Source organism: Clarias gariepinus, chromosome 8, assembly GCF_024256425.1.
Source record: "Clarias gariepinus isolate MV-2021 ecotype Netherlands chromosome 8, CGAR_prim_01v2, whole genome shotgun sequence".
NCBI lineage: Eukaryota > Metazoa > Chordata > Actinopteri > Siluriformes > Clariidae > Clarias > Clarias gariepinus.
In genome coordinates this window covers 4,100,269-4,120,772 of record NC_071107.1, presented here as the reverse complement: position 1 = coordinate 4,120,772, position 20,504 = coordinate 4,100,269, and the positions used below count along the sequence as shown (strand labels likewise).

Sequence of the window (20,504 nt, the reverse complement as noted above, 5' to 3'; positions counted from 1 at the left end):
CAGTTTTCTCTTTGCATCTCTTTAAACGACCGTACACCTGGACTCCAGCAACTGCAAAACACACCATACGTTAACCCCTAAAAACACCCAGAGACATACCGAACTTAATACATACTGTAGATGAATTTGTACACTTACTTATCTTTGTCTTTGTTTGTAGCCCCTGCTTTAATGGAGTCTCTTAGCTAAGACTTCCTGGCCGAGACAAAGAGTATTTCTCTGAACTGTCTCATAGTAAGTCCTGTAACATGCTGTATTAAAAAAAAAATCAGATGGATGACAGGAACAATTCAAATTGGTAGAGGGACAAAAAGAAAGGGACATGAAAATAAATACAATAAGAATTTCTGATTACCCTATATACACTCAAAAAAGTGCATCTGCAAAAGTCATCTTTAATTCATCCAGCAGGTATGTCATCACTGCCTAATTATGAAGTAAACTTATTCTGTGTGGAAAGAGAGTTGTATCATTAATGACATTTAAAATGATTATGTAAAACCCCATACATAGCATGTAAAGAAATATTATTCTTACCCAGTTTGTGGATCATATGTATGTGGGTTGTTTTCTGAATTATGGAGGCTCATTACAGCTTCCTGTAACGTTGAATTAAAAACGCATTTATACATAAATTTTTTAACAACATTTTTTAACTTGGACGTGACAAACTGTTAAATAAGCTGGACACCTACAACAATTTAAGTAACAAAAAGTAGATGTGTAGCCAAATGCTTAGGCTAACTTGGCAAGGTATAATTTACTACTGTACTGTCAGGTAACATAAAGGTCAATCTACCGCAATGCCCACGTTATGCGCCCTCTTACTGTAGCACTTTTATGCACATGGCTTGACTTTTCCTGCGGTCTTCTCTCATCAAACTTGCGCTCAAATGCATCAAGACGCTGGATAACCTCTTTTAGAAGAGCAGTGTGTGCAGTTTGCTTCTCCTTCAAACCCTCAAGCTGAAGAGACAAAGGCACACCATGGCTAATCCCCCCACCCGGCTATGATAAGAAGGACAGCACCTCTTTCAGCTAGTGATTAACATACAAAAGGTCTTTACGGGAATTTCCCATACCATATTTGTGATACATTATCTTTTCTTTATTTTAAAAGGTTTTGCACATTTGTTTAAAATGAAAGGTAATAGTTTTTATTTAACTTTTTGTAGAATTTTCGGCTGCTCCCGTTTAACATATTCATATTAGCCTGCGGATTAGCCTACGGGCCAAAGTGATTTTGTTATATTTGTTGTTGTCTAAACTTATTTCTAAGTGCATTTGTCATTAATAATTCACTTGGTGGCGGCATGGTGGTGCAGTGGTTAGCACTGTCGCCTTGCATCTCCAGGGACCAGGTTCAATTCCCAGCCAGTCTCGATTCCTGTCCCAATGTGCATGGAATTTGCATGTTCTCCCTGTGATTGGTGGGTGTTCTCCACAGCTTCACTCCAAAGACCTGCAGATTGAGCTAATTGGCGTTCCCAAATTGGCAATAGTGTGTGAGTGTGTGTATGTGTGTGCCCTGCAATGGATTGGCACCCTGTTCATGGTGTACCCCACCTCATTCCCTAAGCCTCCTGGGATAGGCTCCAGGCCTCCGCAACCCTGAATACAGGATAAAGTGGTATAAACGATGAGTGAGTGAATTCATTTGGTGAGCAGCCTCTAGTGGAATACCACAGGAAAACGCAGTCAAAATTCCTACTGACTCAAGTGACTCATGCGACTCGTGCAACATGGATCCGTTCAGTGAGTGATTCAGAAGAATTCAAATCCATTAATGTAAAATAATAAAATATTTATAACATAATCTCTATTAAATGTATACATTCGCCATCCTTACATTTACAGTCTTAAATGTTTGTCATTTTGTCATTTTGTCTGGCCATTATGCATAAATGTAAAAAAAAAAAAAATCCTATACCTATTATTTATGATGATGATGATTATTATTAATAATAATATTATTAATATTTTTCTTATTTTTTGTCATTAAAAAGACATCAGTCTTGCATTGTGTATTTAGTTAAATATACATGTGCAAATAACTGCTTTATAGCAAGGATGTCCTCAGAAAAAAATTCTATACTTTAAAAAATATATAAAAAGCAGTAAACAGCATTTAATAAAACACAAGCAATATTTGGTGTAACAATCCTTTGTTTAAAACATAGTCTCAAGTACAATTTCTGCAGTTTTATAACGAGTGGCTTATTATAGGAAATGAATTCACTCATTTGCTTGTGATCACGATACTCTCTGTGTCAAAACAAGAATCGCATGTGTGCCACATAATACATAATATTAAATCAAGATATGCTCGTTTATCGAGGCAAAATGTATTTAAAAAAATTTGCTCGTCTTGTGGAACGCTCGCAAATACTACCTCCTCCTCCAAATAATACCACCTCCACCTCCTCAGAATCAATTTTAATAGCTACTTCTTCTTCATCTGTGTAACTAACGTTGACGTTACTCTGCTGTACACTCCCTTGTGCCGCTCTGGCAGCCTGAGCACTCTGGACTGCCTCTGCACTGTTGCTAGATGTTGATGGCCCTACACCAGCAGTTGCAATTGAACGTGTGGTGGTGGCAAACATTTCTGTGATTTTCGCATATTTTGCTGCTTCCACTTGTAGGCTTTTGCGTCTTTTCTCCCGCAGCTTCTCTGCACCCCCTTGCTCTTTTCTGGTTTCTCCATTGTTATAGACAGACTCATCTTAAACTCTGGGCGAACTCTAAATAGAGGGGAGATGAGGGCTGGCCAGGAGGAAGGCAGGGCGAGCCCTGAGATTTTATTGGACTAGCTCAATGTCCTTTAAAACAGTCAACCAATGGGCCGCGATTCATGTCTCAGATACTCTACAATTGCGGTAATAAATAAATTGGCCTAATAAACTTTTTTAAAAATATAAAATTATGACTGACAGCCCCAGCCCAAAAATGTGCGTCTGCCCGGCGGGAATTGCCCTGTATGCCCTATGGTCAGTCCAGGCCTGGGTGCTGGCAGCATATTTCATTCCCTGATTCAGATGAACAATGGAAACGAATTTCACTGTTGTGACTATAACAACAAGATTAAAGAGGCAGTTTCCAGATGTGACTTTGCATCCAACAGAACAATTGTTGCAAATGATGTAACTATGAAGAGCACTAGGTACAAAAAGGAAACTTATGTCATCATTGGTATGAGAGATAAAGCTCATTATGAGTCAAGCTCATTTTGATTCATTGTGATTGCGAGGTATATTTTGTTGTAAAAAGATTCCAGGCTGACCATCTACCTGCTCTAGGTATAAATTGAAAGAATTAGAGCAAGACTCTTTTTTCATGTGTGTTAGGCATGACAACCTTCTTGATTACTATCCTTTAGTAAAGTACATGATGAATGATTTATCAGTAATAATTCTTCATCTCTCATTCCCTGCTTTATAGTGCAATACCAATGAATGTAGAAGAGATCACTGAGGCAATCCTTACAGCACTACCAAATTTGCCAAAACAAATCTTATCATCCATTCTGGAGAAACTGGCCAGTATAGGAATAGAGCATAAGTCTAGTGAGTTTGGTTAAAGAAGAGGATCTGCAAGATCACCTCAGGCCTACACAGTGTCGTACTGCTGCAAGCATGGAGCACTGAGGGTAATGTACTGTATCTGAATGTTTCTAGTATTGTTTGAAGTGTATTAATTAATTTGAAAAACTTTGTCTCCAAATATTTGTATTGGTAATAATAATAATAATAGTAATCTTCTTCTTGTTTGTCATTCGGCTGTTCCCTTTCAGGGGTCGCCACAGCGAATCATCTGCCTCCATCTAACCCTATCCTCTGCATCCCCTTCTCTCACACCAACTAACTTCATGTCCTCTCTCACTGCATCCAAAAATCTCCTCTTTGGTCTTCCTCTAGACCTCCTGCCTGGCAGTTCCAACCTCAGCATCCTTCTATCGATATATTCACCATCTCTCCTCTGAACATGTCCAAACCACCTCAATCTGGCCTCTCTGACTTTATCTCCAAAACATCTAACATGGGTTGTCCCTCTGATAAACTCCTTGTCACTTCCAAGGAGAACCTCAACATCTTCAGCTCTGCTACCTCTAGCTCTGCCTCCTGTCTTTTCTTCAGTGCCACTGTCTCTAAGCCGTAGAGCATCGCTGGTCTCACCACTGTCCTGTACACCTTTCCTTTCATTCTCGCTAATACTCTTTTATCGCACAGCACACCTGAAACTTTTCTCCACCCATTCCAACCTGCCTGTACCCGCCTCTTCACCTCCTTTCCACACTCTCCGTTGTTCTGGACCGTTGACCCTAAGTACCTAAAGTCCTGCACCTCTGATAATAATAATAGTAATATGTTTATTAAATAAATAACCCCATTCGTTTATGTTGTTGGTCAAACATAAAATGCTTATATTTGAAGCATTAAAATGTTTATGTTTCTGCATCATTGTAACTCTTCAGATCAGATGAGTAGTGCAACAGGAATCGAAGCAGCAATAGCTATGGAGCAACGCCCAAATCCTCGAGATCGTAGACAAATGGTTAGAATTGTCTAAATGGCAGGGTAAACCACAACCACCAACTAAGGGTTGTGGTGTTCAAAGGTTTACCCTTGATTTTGCAGATGTTAGTGGGGATCAATCAAACACTGGCTCCAAGACCAATGTCAGAAAGGCTCTGAGTAAAACCAGTAGACAGATGGTACCGAAGAAGAAGCAGGCCATGAATGCAAATGTCTGCAGTCTCCTAAGGAGGTTAATGAACTTTGATTGGCTGTGTGTGTAAGTGTATGCACTTCTCTGTTTCCCTTACACGAGTACACGCACTTTCTTTCACATTAGACATACATGCATTTACACACTGAAGTACACAAAAATTACATACACAAACACAAATTTACACACTCAAACCAACAAATGTAATACACACATTCATAAACGCATACACAAACATTACACATGCACAAAATTCAGACACAAGCATTACACGCAGGTGTACAACTTTTAGATAATTTCGTGGAACAAACACACATACACTCTGACACGCACATACACACACCTACACACATATTCTCACTCTTTCTCACAAACAAACTCACACTTACAAAGTCTTATACAAACTGTCATTCATATACAAAATTACACGTGAATATTTTAGATAACTCCTTTGTGAAAGTAAAAATGCATCTTCAAGTTCCTGTTCTTGTTGATTATTATATGCCAATAAATCGTATATATTTAGATTAGCCATGTTCGGATAAAATGTCTCAGTGCTGAGTTGCTTACTCAGAACAACTGACTGCAATTCACTCACTCTCACACACATTACCATTACATACAAACCAGGACAAAAGATTACACAGTCACTTACTTACACACACACACACAAACAAACAAACACACACACACACACACACACACACGCACAATTGCACTACCTCTCTATGACCTTATATGCAGTAATATAACTCAGGATGTTGAATTCAGTATATGATATTTGCTTAGTTTTTATTTTAGCCATGTTCAGATTGAAAATTTTTCAATGGTGAATTATTGTCAGAACATTTGGCTGAATAGTGAGTCAGATATAAATAATGGAAAGAGAATCTGCCTTATTGCTGTTAAGGCTGTTTGCAATACGATGTGCAGAAAATGTTTCTTATTTTCCAGTGTTTCCTGGCTTGGTGTCGATCTTTATCTTTGTTATGTTTTGTCCATTTTATATTAAAATACTAAAAAGTACAATGTGTTCTTTGTTTTGTATAGGTCATACAAATGAGAGATTATGCTATTTTAAATTGCTGTATTTTTACAGAAAATTACTCCAAATATTTTTACAGTACTTTATAGGCAACTGCAGTTGCCAGGTCATTACTGTAGTTAATAAAATTACAGTAAATTAATGTAAATACAGATTTCAGTATTTAACGGGAAAACTTGACATTACAGTGGATTACTATAAATAAGAATTATCGTAAAGTACAATAAATAAAAAACAGTAAAACACAAACACACACACACACTTATATATATATATATATATATATATATATATATATATATATATATGTGTGTGTGTGTGTGTGTGTGTGTGTGTGTGTTTTGGGGGAAGGGAGAGTCCTAAGCTATGAAAGAAATTCAACGAAACAACTGTAGGCATTTGCAGTTCCTACAGATATTAGTAGCAACAGACATAAAGGCAAAGACGTTTTATTCCACGAAGAATATTGCTATTTGTGCGGGCAAAAAACAAAGGGTAAGATAGCCTTTTAATAATATATTAAAGTTTTTCAGTTACCAATTTTTTCCACTGACTTTATTTGACATTCAGATTTTGTTGTACTTGTATCCTACAGTAACTCTTTACTGTCTGTACAGCATTCTGAAAAATAGAACAAGTCCCCTTAAAGCACAAAAAAAATTGTGAACACCCGGCTCGTAAAAAAGAACACGGTATGTATTTTTCTTGCAACCACATTAAACAATCTGTACATGTCAGTGGTGTGCTAAAGGTATTAAATGATTCTTATGTTTGAAGAAGAAGGTAACGTGACAAAAGCATGTTTGAAGAAGAAGGTAACGTGACAACACACACAAACTCTCCGTGCATACACACTTACAGTATGAGTCGCGCGCGCGGACAAACACAAACTCTCTGTGCACACACACACAATCTCTCAGTGCAGATACACCGTGCAGGGAACAACTAAACAACAGGTCTTCACTTTGTAATACACCAGAAATACAAGAAACACAAATATATAGGATACTCGCTAGATAAACGCTGGCTTTTCCAACACACCATCGCGCTTTGATGCGAGCCGATTTGTTCAAGTCATAATATAACATATTTTTGCTGTGTATTAAATTTTCATGGTGCACCAGATGGCCAGTCCTCTACTGCTCAAGAGTATAGTATATACTATATACTGTAAGAGTGTAGAATATAAAATGAAAAAGCTATTTACACATGAGTGCTTAAATGTAAAGCAAACACAATTATTAATTCATTGTGTATATTTACCTTCATTCAGCCATTTAAGTTATATGAAAAATAACGTGCCTACCACCCTACTATTATTTTCTGTTCTAATTTAAAGATGCCTGCGCGTGTGTGCAAAAAGACAAAGTACAACAAAGAATACAAAAGTAAATAATCTTTAATATAGTTAGCCTAATACAAGTGTGAAGGTGGGAAGTTATCAAACCGGTTTCGCTGATTGTCGGATTCGCAAAATCTTTTGTCCGCATCACAATGAACTGAAGCTCAGCACGTCTACACGTCTACTACGTCTTCTTGTTTTAATCTGTAATGTTTAAGTGGAATACATTTTGCGTATATGCTTAAATATTCCTTTTTATATATGGACAGGTGTATTATGTTTGATCTGCATTATTGCGAGAGGCGATGACTTTTGGTGGAATATGTCTGCTTTTTATCGATAAATCGCATGCGTTTATCAGCCTTATAAAAACGCTGCCTTTTGTAAAGTGAAAGTACGAGCCACGGGTTCATGCACGCTGATGAACAGCTTCATTTCAGTCATAAATTTACAATCACATTCCAGCTATTCCAGTGACCATTTTTCATGTATTTTCTGCTATATTCTATATTTAATAAAACTGTATTGAAACAAAATTGTGTATTTTCCTTATTTAATATCACTTCTGGAACATTGTTGTCCATACATTTTATGTATATGGAAAACAGTGAAACCTAAGCACAAACAGAAAGGACGAATAAAGGAATGTACGAAACATTAACACCTTTACCGTGTTCAAATGAATTAAGAGTTACTGGAGAGCCGCACCACGAAATGTTTAGAGGGTGTCAGTAAAATAGACAAGGTATGAGAGTGCTTATGACAGACACGGGAAGACCTTTCTTGAAAACACAAAATAAACAGAGCCTACTTTTATCACCTCTAGGTTGGACTATTTTAATGCTTTATTGTCTTGTTGTTTGACTAGGTGCACAAACAAGCCTTAGTTAGTTCAAAATGCAGCAGTGAGAGCTTTCACTAGAACCAGAAGATGTGATTACATAACCTATATCTTATTCACACTGCATCTTATTTTACTGCATATCTAGTGAAATCTTGCATTGATTTTAAAATAATTCTTTTGACATATAAAGCTTTAAGTGCGGTCTCGCACTGCAGTACAGTACAGAGTGATCTGCTAGTGTTTTATGATCTGCAACACCTACTTCAATCAAAGGATGCTTGTCAGTACCGCATATAATGAAAACTACAGCTTTTTAAAAAGTTTCAAAGTTATAGAATAGCCTTCAGTTAATGTTCAGAACTCAGACACAGTCTCAGTCTCAGCCAAACATTTTTTGTGAATAGATTTGGCTTAGGTAGAGGATCATATTTGGGGCCTAATGGATGTAGAGTATTATGATGAACCGGTGTTGTTGACGGTGGAGTGACTGGTTGCTTTACATCCCAGGGAGCCCTCATTTCTATATTTCCTTTTGGCTCTCCCTTTTAGTTATGCTGTCATAGTTAGTCCTGCCGGAGTCCCTGCTTGCATTCTGTACTAAATATACATTTACCGTATACATTATGTAAACGTACAACAGTTATCTCTCCGTGTCTTCTCTTCTATTCTCTCCCTCCTTGTCTTTTTCTGTCAAGCTGTACATGCCACTCCTGAACTGCAAATGATCCGAACCCCCTATGCCCTCTGGACCTTTCTGAATCCTGGTGCCCCGCTTCTGGTTGGAGACCTCGGTGCATGGAAGCCCATGTGGTCTCCTTGGGATGCGTGTGGTGACTGGGGACAGTTCCACTTTACCACAAAGTTAAGTCTGGTTCCTCTCAAGGTTTCTTCCTACTGCCATCTCAGGAAGTTTTTCTTGCCACTGTCGACCTTGGCTTGCTCATCAGGAACAATTTGGTCATTTCAAATCATACACATTTTTCACATTTCATACACATTTCCAGTTTTTTCTTTTGATTCTGTAAGACTGCTTTGGGACAATGACCAATTTAAAAAGTACCTTACAAATAACATTGAATTGAATTGATCAGTGCCCAGCTGGCAGAGGGTCTTTGAGCTTCTGTGTCCTATTGACACAGCCTCAAGAGGTCTTAGCTTAAACAGGTGAAATGGTGATATTTTAGGCTCAGGCTGGTGTATAATGTGTTAGGCTGGTATACTAAGCAGCTTTGTTCTGCTTTCTCCATTGGAGCACTCAAACAGCAGCATTAAGTGTTTCCACCTTTGAAGTTATTGCATGTTTTACCTGCCGCTCTAATGCTTAGACAGGTGAATTAGCGTTGCTCAGTGCGCTCAACTTTGTGAAGTGTGCTTAGACAGGTGAAAAAAAAAAAATCACTGGGAGGAACAATTCACATATGACAGACTCATGACCTCGACACAGAAATAAGTAACCTGGAAGATCCAGAGCTCAAGGTCCTGGAACATGTGTACTGGATTTGGTGCATGGACATTCCAGTTCGGAATTGTGGCAGAAATATAACGCCATACTATGACGCCATAAGTTTCCAGTAGCACCAGTCTCACAGAGACCCAGGAGGCTTGTAGAGAGTTGACAGCAAAATGAGACATTTTGGCAGTATTGTGATTTTTTGTTTATTAATTTATTCATTTCAAAAGATGCAAGACACTACTGCCAAAATCTATCATTTACAGGCTGTTAGAAAATATTCTTTGCATTGTCTTTTATTGAAGCACAAGTGTGTTAAAAAGCATTCAACATTCAAAGTTATTTATACCAGTGTAAAGTAGGTATGATTTTGAAAGTGCTATATCTCCACCTGCCACAGTTTCATCTCAGTGGAGCAATCTGGCAACATTTGCAGTGGTATAAAAAAAAGTATTTGCCCCTTCCTGATTTTTTATCTTGGCATATTTGTCACACTTGTATGGGTGGAATTTCATCTAAACACTTTATGAGTTAAATACAAATTGGCCTTTTTATTTGTGAGATATCATGAACATTTCGCAGGGAGTATCATCGTGATGCAGTGTAAGATATAGCCATCTCATCAGTGTAAGCTGCGAGTGCAGCAGGGTCAGTGATGAACCAGGCTGATGAAAAGGATGGCTGATGATGACCAACACCTCTCCCCTGATCTACCGGAGCCGAGTAAAAAGGATGGCAATCAAACTGAACAGGTAAGCTGGAATAAAATCAGTAGCAGCATTAACTCGTGCTAGTAATTATTATAGAAGTCAATATTAATTCAAAATAACGTTTCTCAGCATTATTTTGAATTAATATTGACTACAATAATAATTGAAATAAGTAACTAGTTTAGTAGCGTAAGCTAATGCTGCTACTGATTTTATTTCAGTAGGTACTGATTTTACCTGTTCAGTTTTATTGTCATTCTTTTAAAAATATTGTCTTTATTGTTTTATATGTTGTTTGTCTTGATGTTCTTTCCTTTGTTTATTTGTTTTACTGATATGACCCAATACAGCAGTACATACACACTGCTACTGATGAGATGTTCTGTGCCAATGCTTGGAACCGTATGTCGAGAATCCAGGAACTTTTTGGTGAAGCGCGTTTCGAGGCTTGTATTGCTTACAGCGACAAAAGTCACGAATGACGCTTGAAGACTTCCTGCGATTGGCGGTTCAGGAAATGATTCGAATCTTGACGCCATTTATCGACAGATAAAGCCCAAGCCCTGTTTATTATTATTATTATTATTATTATTATTATGTGCTCTGAATGTTATTCCTGATGTATATTTTCTTTATTATAGGTTTTTTGCTGTGTTTTATCTATTTATTTATTTTGAATCTCTGCACAATTCGTGGGTAGTATTGTTCTTACATAAAAATTAATAAAGGGTCGCACCCAACAACCACTAGTTGCACATGCACTGCCCTTTTCTTTCTTCCTCTTTTCAGTAACACTGCCTCAGTTCGAAGAGTTAATCACATCCTGCCAGACCCACATTAAGAAAGCACCTACAATATCTTATTATTTCATCTTCTTAGTAACATTGCACTAGTTGGAAAACCTAACTGTCCTCCCCTCTCTCTCATATAACAGAAATTATTAATAAATATTAATGTAATGGAGGAGGGTCACTTTGGTATGTGTACTACTGCCATGGAACATTAATCAAAATGTAACAGGCACAGAAATCTTACAGTATAAACACTAGTTACAAAAAACACAAGCATGTTAATAGGAGGAGAAAACAACATACCTCCAACATGGTTTAAATGGGCTCACAATAGAAGATTCTATAGTTTAATGACATGAAATTATGGCCAACCAGGGCAAGATGGCTTTGAGAGCATCACATACAGTACTGGTAAATGACTACGAACACATCTGCTCATCTTGCATGCTTTAACCAGTAGGGGGATTTGCGTAAAAATGAAGCCTCGAAAAATTAACCCTTTTGAGAACCAACTGACTGAAAGGCATCAGAGCTTCATGAAGCTTCATCTCAGCATAACTACACACCATTCCTCGCTTTGGCGCACTCGTGCCAGCACTCCGTGCTTCTACATTCCAGCGAGGCTTCTCCTGCTCACAACGCAGCGCTGAGCTTAACCCACGCCTGGTATCGAAATCACCACTCGGCCGACTCAGTCATCCACAAGCATTCATAAACACCACGTCATCTCTACCCGGGATCGTCTCTCACCATCTCCACTTGGATCCACCACACCTTCTACCGAGCCTGACATGTGGCTAGTTCCACATTGTAACCATAAAGGCCGTCTTTATAGATACTATACTGAATTTATGAAGTTTCGTCTTCCGTCACAACCGCTCAGCTTTTCTGCATTGTCTTTTCATCCTCTGAACTGCTGTTGATTTTCTCCACAGTGATTTCTTTCTGCCTGTCTTTCAGATGTTTGCCAGAGAAAGATCATTAATAACATTCTTAACTTGTAAGTTAAAGGAATCAAGGAAATCAACAGAGCCTGCAGAAATGCTTGATGTTAAAAATAGCATTGATAGACATCTTTAAATAAAGCAGCTACACCTCCACCTCTCCTAACAGTTCTGCAGACACTTATAAAAGTAATGCTAAGATCAAAGTAAAGATCAAATTATTGATTAAAAATTTATTTTTTCGAGTAAATGTTTAAAAAAAGCTAACTTAATGGCATTACTTTTTGTAAAAGGTTCACATGCCAAAACCCTTTCAAAAAGCACAAACTAGGGGCCTCCGAGTGGCGCAATAATAAAGTGCTTGCCCTATCATCCGGAGATCGATGGTTCAATCAAGGGCGTCTTTTAGCCCACACAAGCGAAAGGAGTGGATAGAGCTGTCCTCCTCGTGTTATGCCGCTCCTAACGGTGCGTGAGCAAGCAGCAAACTATGTTAAAAAACCACCTGTGCAGTCATACAGGAGAGAGGCTATATTACTGCTCACAGTGTGGAAAGAAAAGGTTTTACTTGAAAGTGTCATCTTAAAATACAGCTACTCATTCAAACAAGAAATGTCAGTGTTTAAGGTATGGCAAAAGTTTGATGCACACAGAGTTAGTGATAAAACACATCAGGACAGTCACACAGATAGCCATATTGCTCAGATTAAGGAAAATATTATACACGACTGAATACTGTCAAAACACACCAGCACATTCACAATGGGGGAAGATGGTTACAGTCTAGAAATAATTTAATTAATCAAAAAGTAAAAAAGTCATCATCTCAGTCACACAGGTGAAATAAATAAAATGACAGAGACACAACTGAATTAGTCAGTCTAATTTACTGAGCTATAGTAATTATTTTTCATGCTGATATATTTAACTGTTACATGTTACATATAGGTCTAATAAAGTTTTCTGCAGAAATTAAGATTTTAATTGCATTGCATTGACATGCATCTCTCTGAATAAATCCATTTTTTAAAGTGGTTATTCCCTTTCTTTGAACTTGGTGACAGTATGTACTCGACTAACCAGGTTTGTCCACATACTGTGTGTAACTGCAACCTTTCTATATTCTGGTTTGTACCTAAAACTGATTCAAATGCTAGATATTAACTTAGGAATATACCTGCAATAAATTCCTTCTTTCGGGGTAGAGAACATTCGTGCAGATCATGTATCATGACCCAAATCCATTTCTAAGCAGGATTCCTTTTTTTGTGAATAGATATGATCATGTTATTGTTGCAGTGGATTACAGAATCTGATACCTAACAAGCATTTGAAATTTTATTTACCAATAGCTCATACTGAAGATCCTTTAATACAAACTTACATTTACATTTACGTTCAGGCATTTGGCAGACACTCTTATCCAGAGCGACTTACAAAAAGTGCTTTAAAGTTTACATCACTGGATAGGTACTTACACTGGGTTAACTAGGTTAATAACTAAGTGCCATTAGTCAAACACAACTAGGAAGATTTTTTTTGTATTAGCATTTAAATTAAACTAGCATTTAAATAAGTGAAATTAAATAAGAAGGCATAAACTTATCAGAATGGTAAACTTACAAAGTTGAAGTGGGCGTCTTTAAATTCTAGTAGGTTCACAGCAGACTTCTGAATAAGTGTATCAACTACCTATCAACCTGCAGATCAGAGTGTCTCCTTTAAGTACACCTCAGGACAAAGTCAGATGATCGTCCAACAATAAAACATTTCACAGTCACTAGCCAACTATTACCACCAAATCATCTGAGTCTGGGGTGTGGTAGCTCAACATCTAGAACTATATTGTGAATGAATGATATGCAAAGTATTCTGTGATTAGATGGATTGTTCCTCCATTAGGGTAGAGGAAGCAAACAATGAGATATCTAAGAAGATTAGATTTTGTTTAATTCTGTAAGATTTATACAAATGTAGTTTTTTTTCACTTTTTTCACACAAATATTTTATTAAATTGAACAAGATTTTAGGAGGATTAAATAGTACACTAGTACATCACATTTTTTTTAAGGAAAAATGCAGCCAATGACAACTGAGAAATAACTGCGTTATTCCGTAAAAAACAAAGCAAACATATTCGGAAATTCTTGCGCACACACAGACAAATGTGTCAATATATTAATCCATTACATAAGATGTTATTGGTGCTTCATCAGATGAAGATTACTTGGATAACAAAAATTATATAAGATCAACTTAAATATTTACAAAAAAATGGTATTGTAAAAATCAGTAAAGTGAATTTGAAATAAATATTATTATAATAATTTAAAATAATAATTTAAATATACCTCAAACATGGATTGTAATTGGGCTTGTAAATTCACCACAAAGAACAACATTTCTTTTACCTGTTTTCCATGTTCTCATTAGGCTTTATGTCATTTTTTTAGTTGCAATGCTTTTTGCTCTGCTAGAGGAAACTGGGACTGCTAGAGAATGTGATAATGTGATAATGGTTAAGTAGTTGATGATTGAAACTATTTTTAGTTTTATCTCTTTTCTTGGGTTGGTTTCTGCAGTATTCCTTGTAGGGTTTTACACCAAAGCGCATATTCTCATGTAATAGGAAACAACATGAATTTTATCTGTCACTGCATTAGAACTAAATTTATATGTATTAGTTTTTATTTTTATTTTAATGACATATACAGCTAGACAAAAATGTACATAAGTTGATAATTAATACATGCATAATTATTTAATGAATAATAATGATTTTCAAGCCTGTCTGTACTTGTATTTTACATGTTTACCTTGCCCTGGAAATAAAAAAAAATGCCTCTGCAATAATCTCTGTTATTGAGAAAAACAATGACATTTAAATATAATTTCATAATAATAAGTAAATTTATATTGAATGCAATATATTTCACAATAATATATATTTTTTTAAATGTGTTCCAGTATTTTACAATATCATTCTCATATTACATATCTGTACCTTTTTTATTCATAGGAGTTATTTATTTCATCATGTCCTATTTACTTATTTAATTTTGAACACTTTGGAGTTCCATGAATACTGCCCGATCTTGTTTAATCACACAAAAAAATCTAAATGCTGAGCTTTATTAGCTGAAAAAGTTGCATTGCTATTTCTTGTAATGTGCATTTCTGTGTACTGGTATAGCCACATGTATAGCTACTGGCTCTCTACCGAACTGGGGTGCGTTTTCCAAAAGCATCGTTAGCCAACTATGGTCGCAAGTTCCATCGTCAACATAGTTCAACAATTCTGTGTTTCTCGAAACCATAGTTCAAACGAACATTCGCAAACAGCGTCGCAAACTTACGTCGTTGGAACTACAGCCTTCGACCTGTGGTTAGAAGCATAGTTCCTTGCCGCGGCTGGGTATGTTCTACTCACAGTTAACGACCCTAAGCCCAACCACTTTGAGCGATTTGGACAACTTAATGCTTTTGTGCAAATTTTTCGGTTATTTTGATTACAATTTTACTTTGAAACGCTATAACAGCGGTACCATCGCAATTATTCTCCCTTCGAAGTGCCCTACGAAAGCATTATTTATGCCGGTTGGAACACCGCCTTTGTTTGGTTTGTGCGAAGAAAAATTGAGTTTTTAAGTGAGTATCTTTGTTGTGCTCTCAGAAGTAGAATATGGACTATCCATAGGTTAAAAAAAAAAAATTATGATATATATATCCTCATCAGAAGTGTCATCTTCCACATTCACAGCAGCACCAGAAAGACCCCCTCTTCCTCATCAAAAAGCGGGAAATTTGAGTTGCAGTAACTATTACATAGCAGCTTTTGGAGGGGTTCAGTTTCAGGCCACCACTGGACTTGCTTGTTTGGTCACACTTGCAAAGTCCCTCCACTTGTTTCTGACTTCCTCTGGGCTTCTCTCATACCCATTTCCAGAAGCATAAATTTTTTGTGCGATTTCATTCCATGTATTTTTTTTTTCAGAATTTGTAACTGTTTTTTAATTTTTGTTTTCCACCTCCTCCAAAAGAACTGCAAGCTCTTTTGTAGTAAATTGTGGTTTCCGTGTCATTTTTTTCACATCAACTCTCATTAAAACATGGCTTTATGTAAAGGGACTTATATAGCAAATGATCTTGAGCAAAATAGGTAACAGGTGTTCACAACACAATCCCACCATTTTCAAAACGCATAATTTCTTTTTATTTTAATTGTACTTATGTATCAATACCAAATAAAAATGAGTTCAAATGAAATATAACTTAAAGTTATAGACTTTGTTATTCGAAAAGAGCACATTTAAACTGTGTATGCCTATATATGTTTTATTGTACAAATAATGAATGTTGCGTTCGGGACATTATTACACCACTTCTACGTAACATCACTGCGAAAGCGCATTGAATGCGAGCCGAAGAGAGAGAAAAAACACTTTACAGTAGGGGGCGATATGTGCCTATGGCACTACTCCGCCATTGTATCGAAGAAGAAGAAGAACGACAGATTAAACCAACATGGTTTTAACGATGGAAGTGCGACACAGGTACTATGGTGTTGGGAAACAATCGTGACTAGTTAGTTATTTTCTTCAACGTTGCATCGTACAACGGTGGTTAAGCGAAGAGCTACATTGTTGTACGGGAAACGTACCCCTGGTAGAGACCACAAAGCCACAAGAGACAATTGTAAATTGGGAGACGTTGGGAGAGGTCGATAGCTAATTCGGCTCAATGGAATGGGGGTATTTTTGCTCCATCTCCTGCATTTGGATTTTATTTTATTTTCCCCAACTATACAGCAATGACTTGGCAAAAACTTTAAAATGGGCCACATAGGCAATGTAGCAAAGATACAGTACATACAACATGATCACCTGTTTTTTTAATTTTTTATTCTATGCCCGTGATTTATAATCATAAGAGCATTTGGTGAGTTTGACATTTTTGTGACATTATTCCTGTCTTCCAGTAGCTGAAAATGTATGCTTTTAAAAAGTAATAAAAACTTTGGTTCTACATGACATGTCTGACTGCCGGCATGGATCAGTGCCGATTGAGTTTTAAGGGTTTTAGCAAAAGCAAACAAAGGCAAAGGGAAATAGGAATATGAAAAAATAAACGTGAATTAAATAGGATGCCATTTAGGATTTGCAAGACAGATTATTTTATTTTAAATAAAATTCATTTCATTTATTTCAGTGGTTAGCAATGTCGCCTTGCATCTCCAGGGTCCAGGTTCAATTCCTGACCAGACTTGATTCCCATTTCTGCGTGCATCAAGTTTGCATGTTCTCTCTGTGCTCCGTGGGTTTCGTCCGGGTACCCAGTTTTCCACCCACAGTCCAAGGACCTGCAGATTAGGCTAATTACCGTTCCAAAATTTCCCATAGTGTGTGTGTGTCCTGTGATGGCTTGGCACCCTGTCCAGGGCGTACGCCACCTCATGACCTAAGTCTCCTGGGAAAGGTTCCTTATGTGACCCTGAATACAGGATAAAGCGGTATAGACTGTGTGAGCAATATGAGTGAGTGAGTAAATAGAACATTTTTGGCTTTCTCCCAATATACAAAATACATTGCATGGTGATTTATCAACAAGAACTAACCCTGAGAAGAAAAGAACTCAACCTCGTCTTGGTAACATGGAACGGTAATAAATTACGTAGATACATTCAACATGAGCATGATGTAATTCAGACTTCAGTCATAAGCCCAATATAATATTACAGGAACAAGAACAATAATACAACAAAAAGTCACATTAATAAATCACTAGAAGGTTATGTTGGTAATGTTTATGTACCTGTTGTGCACACACAACTTCTTGCAAAATATTGTAATAAGTAAAGCACTTGGATCAATTTCTCCTGCGAGCTGTTATATTAACCAGCATCTTATAGTTGTGTAGACAAACAAGGCTTATCATGTCTCCTGTGTCCCTATCTCAAACTAGGCATACATTCAAAAATCTGTATTTTATCAATGATTAATGGCTGAAAATATATCTATCAAAATAAGCTATTTTTTAACAACTCTTAACTATTAGTGAACATGTTATCCAAAACCACATAAACCACATGAAATGCAATTAGAATAGCTAATCAAATAAGACCCCATAATTCAGTTATGTTGTGCCTCTGCCATGTGTGATTACTGCGCATCAGTTCCAGTAAGGTGAGAAGCAGAATACTGTTCCTCATTTGTAAACATACCAATGATTTCTGAGATCACATGCACTGTAAAACCTTGAGCTAGTCTTTAAGCAGTGTAATAGCATGTATAATCCCATTTGTGTTTGAGCTGATGGCATTTAAGTTGACTACTTAGAGCAAATCTAACAGATGGTGAGCAGAAATACAGCTTCTCTCCTGTGTGAATGACAATTTAGTTAGAGATTAATGCTCACTTTAAAACTCTCATGAGGCTTTTCATCTGTATGAATTAGTGGGTGTTCTATACAGCCCTTTCCATACTGCGAAGAGTAATATGGTATTTTCCTTTGTGAAGGACCTCATGATTTTTTAAGCTACTTTTGAGTTTGTAGCTCTTCCCACAGTGTGAGCAGAAATGCCGCTCTTTCTTGTGAATGTGTTTATGTTTTCTGAGAGAAGAACTATCCGTAAAACTTTTCTTACACTCTGAGCATTGATATGGTTTTTCTCCTGTGTGAATCCGTTTGTGTTCTGTGAGAGTACACTTCTGGGTAAAACTCTTCCCACATTGTGAACAGTAATATGGTTTCTCTCCTGTGTGAATTTGTTTGTGTTTTGTAAGTGTACTCCGGTGGGCAAAACTCTTCTCACACTGTGAACAGTAATATGGTTTCACTCCTGTGTGAATCCGTTTGTGTTCTGTGAGAGTACACTTCTGGGTAAAACTCTTCCCACAATGTGAACAGTAATATGGTTTCTCCCCTGTGTGAATCCGTTTGTGTTGTCTGAGATTACTCTGTCGGGAAAAACTCTTCCCACATTGTGAACAGTAATACGGTTTCTCCCCTGTGTGAATCCGTTGGTGTTCTGTAAGAGTATGCTTCTGGGCAAAACTCTTTCCACACTGTGAACAGTAATATGGTTTTTCTCCTGAGTGAATCCGTTTGTGTTGTTTAAGATTATTTCGGCGGGCAAAACTCTTCTCACATTGTGAACAGCAATATGGTTTCACTCCTGTGTGAATCCGTTTGTGTTCTGTGTAAGAACTCATCTGGGCAAAACTCTTCCCACAATGTGAACAGTAATATGGTTTCTCACCTGTGTGAATCCGTTTGTGTTGTCTGAGATTACTCTGTTGGGCAAAACTCTTCCCACATTGTGAACAGTAATACGGTTTCTCTCCTGTGTGAATCCGTTGGTGTTCTGTAAGAGTTTGCTGTAGGGCAAAACTTTTTCCACATTGTGAACAGTAATAAGGTTTCTCTCCTGTGTGAATCCGTTTGTGTTTTTTAAGATTATTTAGGTGGGAAAAACTCTTCCCACATAGTGAACAGTTATATGGTTTCTCTCCTGTGTGAGTCCGTTTGTGTTGTCTGAGATTATTTGGGCGGGTAAAACTCTTCCCACATAGTGAACAGCAATATGTTTTTTTTTTAATGTGAATGTGCTGGTGATCTTGAATGTTATTCTGCATAGCAAAACTTCCCCCTCCAGTGAGCAGTGAATTTTATTCTTGTCCATTTCTGAAGTACTTCATCTCCAATGTTTTTTTAGCGTGAAGAGAACCAGATGATGACATTTCAGTCTGTAACAGAGCAGTAAACAAAAGGAACATTACATCTGCATACATGAAATCAGTTTATCTGTTTATATTAAGTCATTGGAATTAAATTGATCAGCTCGGATAGATAGCCGGTTGTACTTGTCATAAATACATTGAGTCGGACCTCATATAATTACATTACCTGAGTACTAGGCTAATATCAAAACTCAAATGATAAATTGTATATATTGAGACATTAACCCTTGTTTTCTGTATAAAGAATTGGGTGATTTGGGTCAGTTATTTAATAAATAAACATAATAGAGACACAGATATATTCTTAAAATGTTAAAGTCTTAACTTTGAATCTCAATTTATTTGCTTTATAATGTTTCTCATTTTTTATAACTAATCAAACTTTCAACTTTTAAAAGTTATAACTGCTTCAAATATAGTGAGAATACAGTTTTGAGCTTATGTCGGGTTATTCATTTGTTGCATGGTTTTATTTAGAATGGCAGGTTTAGTATAACTTTCTTTGGCATTGTGTAATAACATTTCTCACCTATCTTTCCATGTAATTTCCATAAGTAATTAATAAGAAAAAACAGAGGGAGAAAAGCATACAGAGAGTCATTGCTTACTTCTAGACACAAGTATGTCTGGAGTATATAAAACAGCATGTGAAACAAACAAACAGATTAGTCTTGGAACAAGATGATGGAATCTGATTAATTCCGATATTATAGAATGATTAACTATTGTCACAGACAAACATGGTGGAGGATCTGATGTTTCAGGGCTATATGCCTGCGACAGTCACTGGACTGGAAGGATAAAATAATGTGTGTGTAGTGGTGCGCTGAGGGGTTTAAGATGATGTCCGATTACGCCTTGATTAAATTAAATTTCGTTGTAGGCAACACAAGTCAGTTCATGAAGAAATA

At 36.9% G+C, this 20,504-nt stretch overlaps 1 protein-coding gene across 1 annotated transcript; it reads right to left on the bottom strand.

The window, feature by feature from the left end:
* Positions 1–17,061: 17,061 nt before the first annotated feature.
* On the bottom strand, positions 17,062–19,591 carry LOC128528666 (zinc finger protein OZF-like). Its single transcript, XM_053501681.1, has one exon. The coding sequence runs from the start codon at positions 19,486–19,488 to the stop codon at positions 18,316–18,318; it is 1,173 nt and encodes a 390-aa protein (XP_053357656.1). The 5' UTR covers positions 19,489–19,591; the 3' UTR covers positions 17,062–18,315.
* Between the last annotated feature and the right edge of the window lie 913 nt (positions 19,592–20,504).

Bases quoted from the DNA above. Each gene is read 5' to 3' on its own strand.
- LOC128528666 (XM_053501681.1), bottom strand. From the start codon at position 19,488: ATGCAGAATAACATTCAAGATCACCAGCACATTCACATTAAAAAAAAA.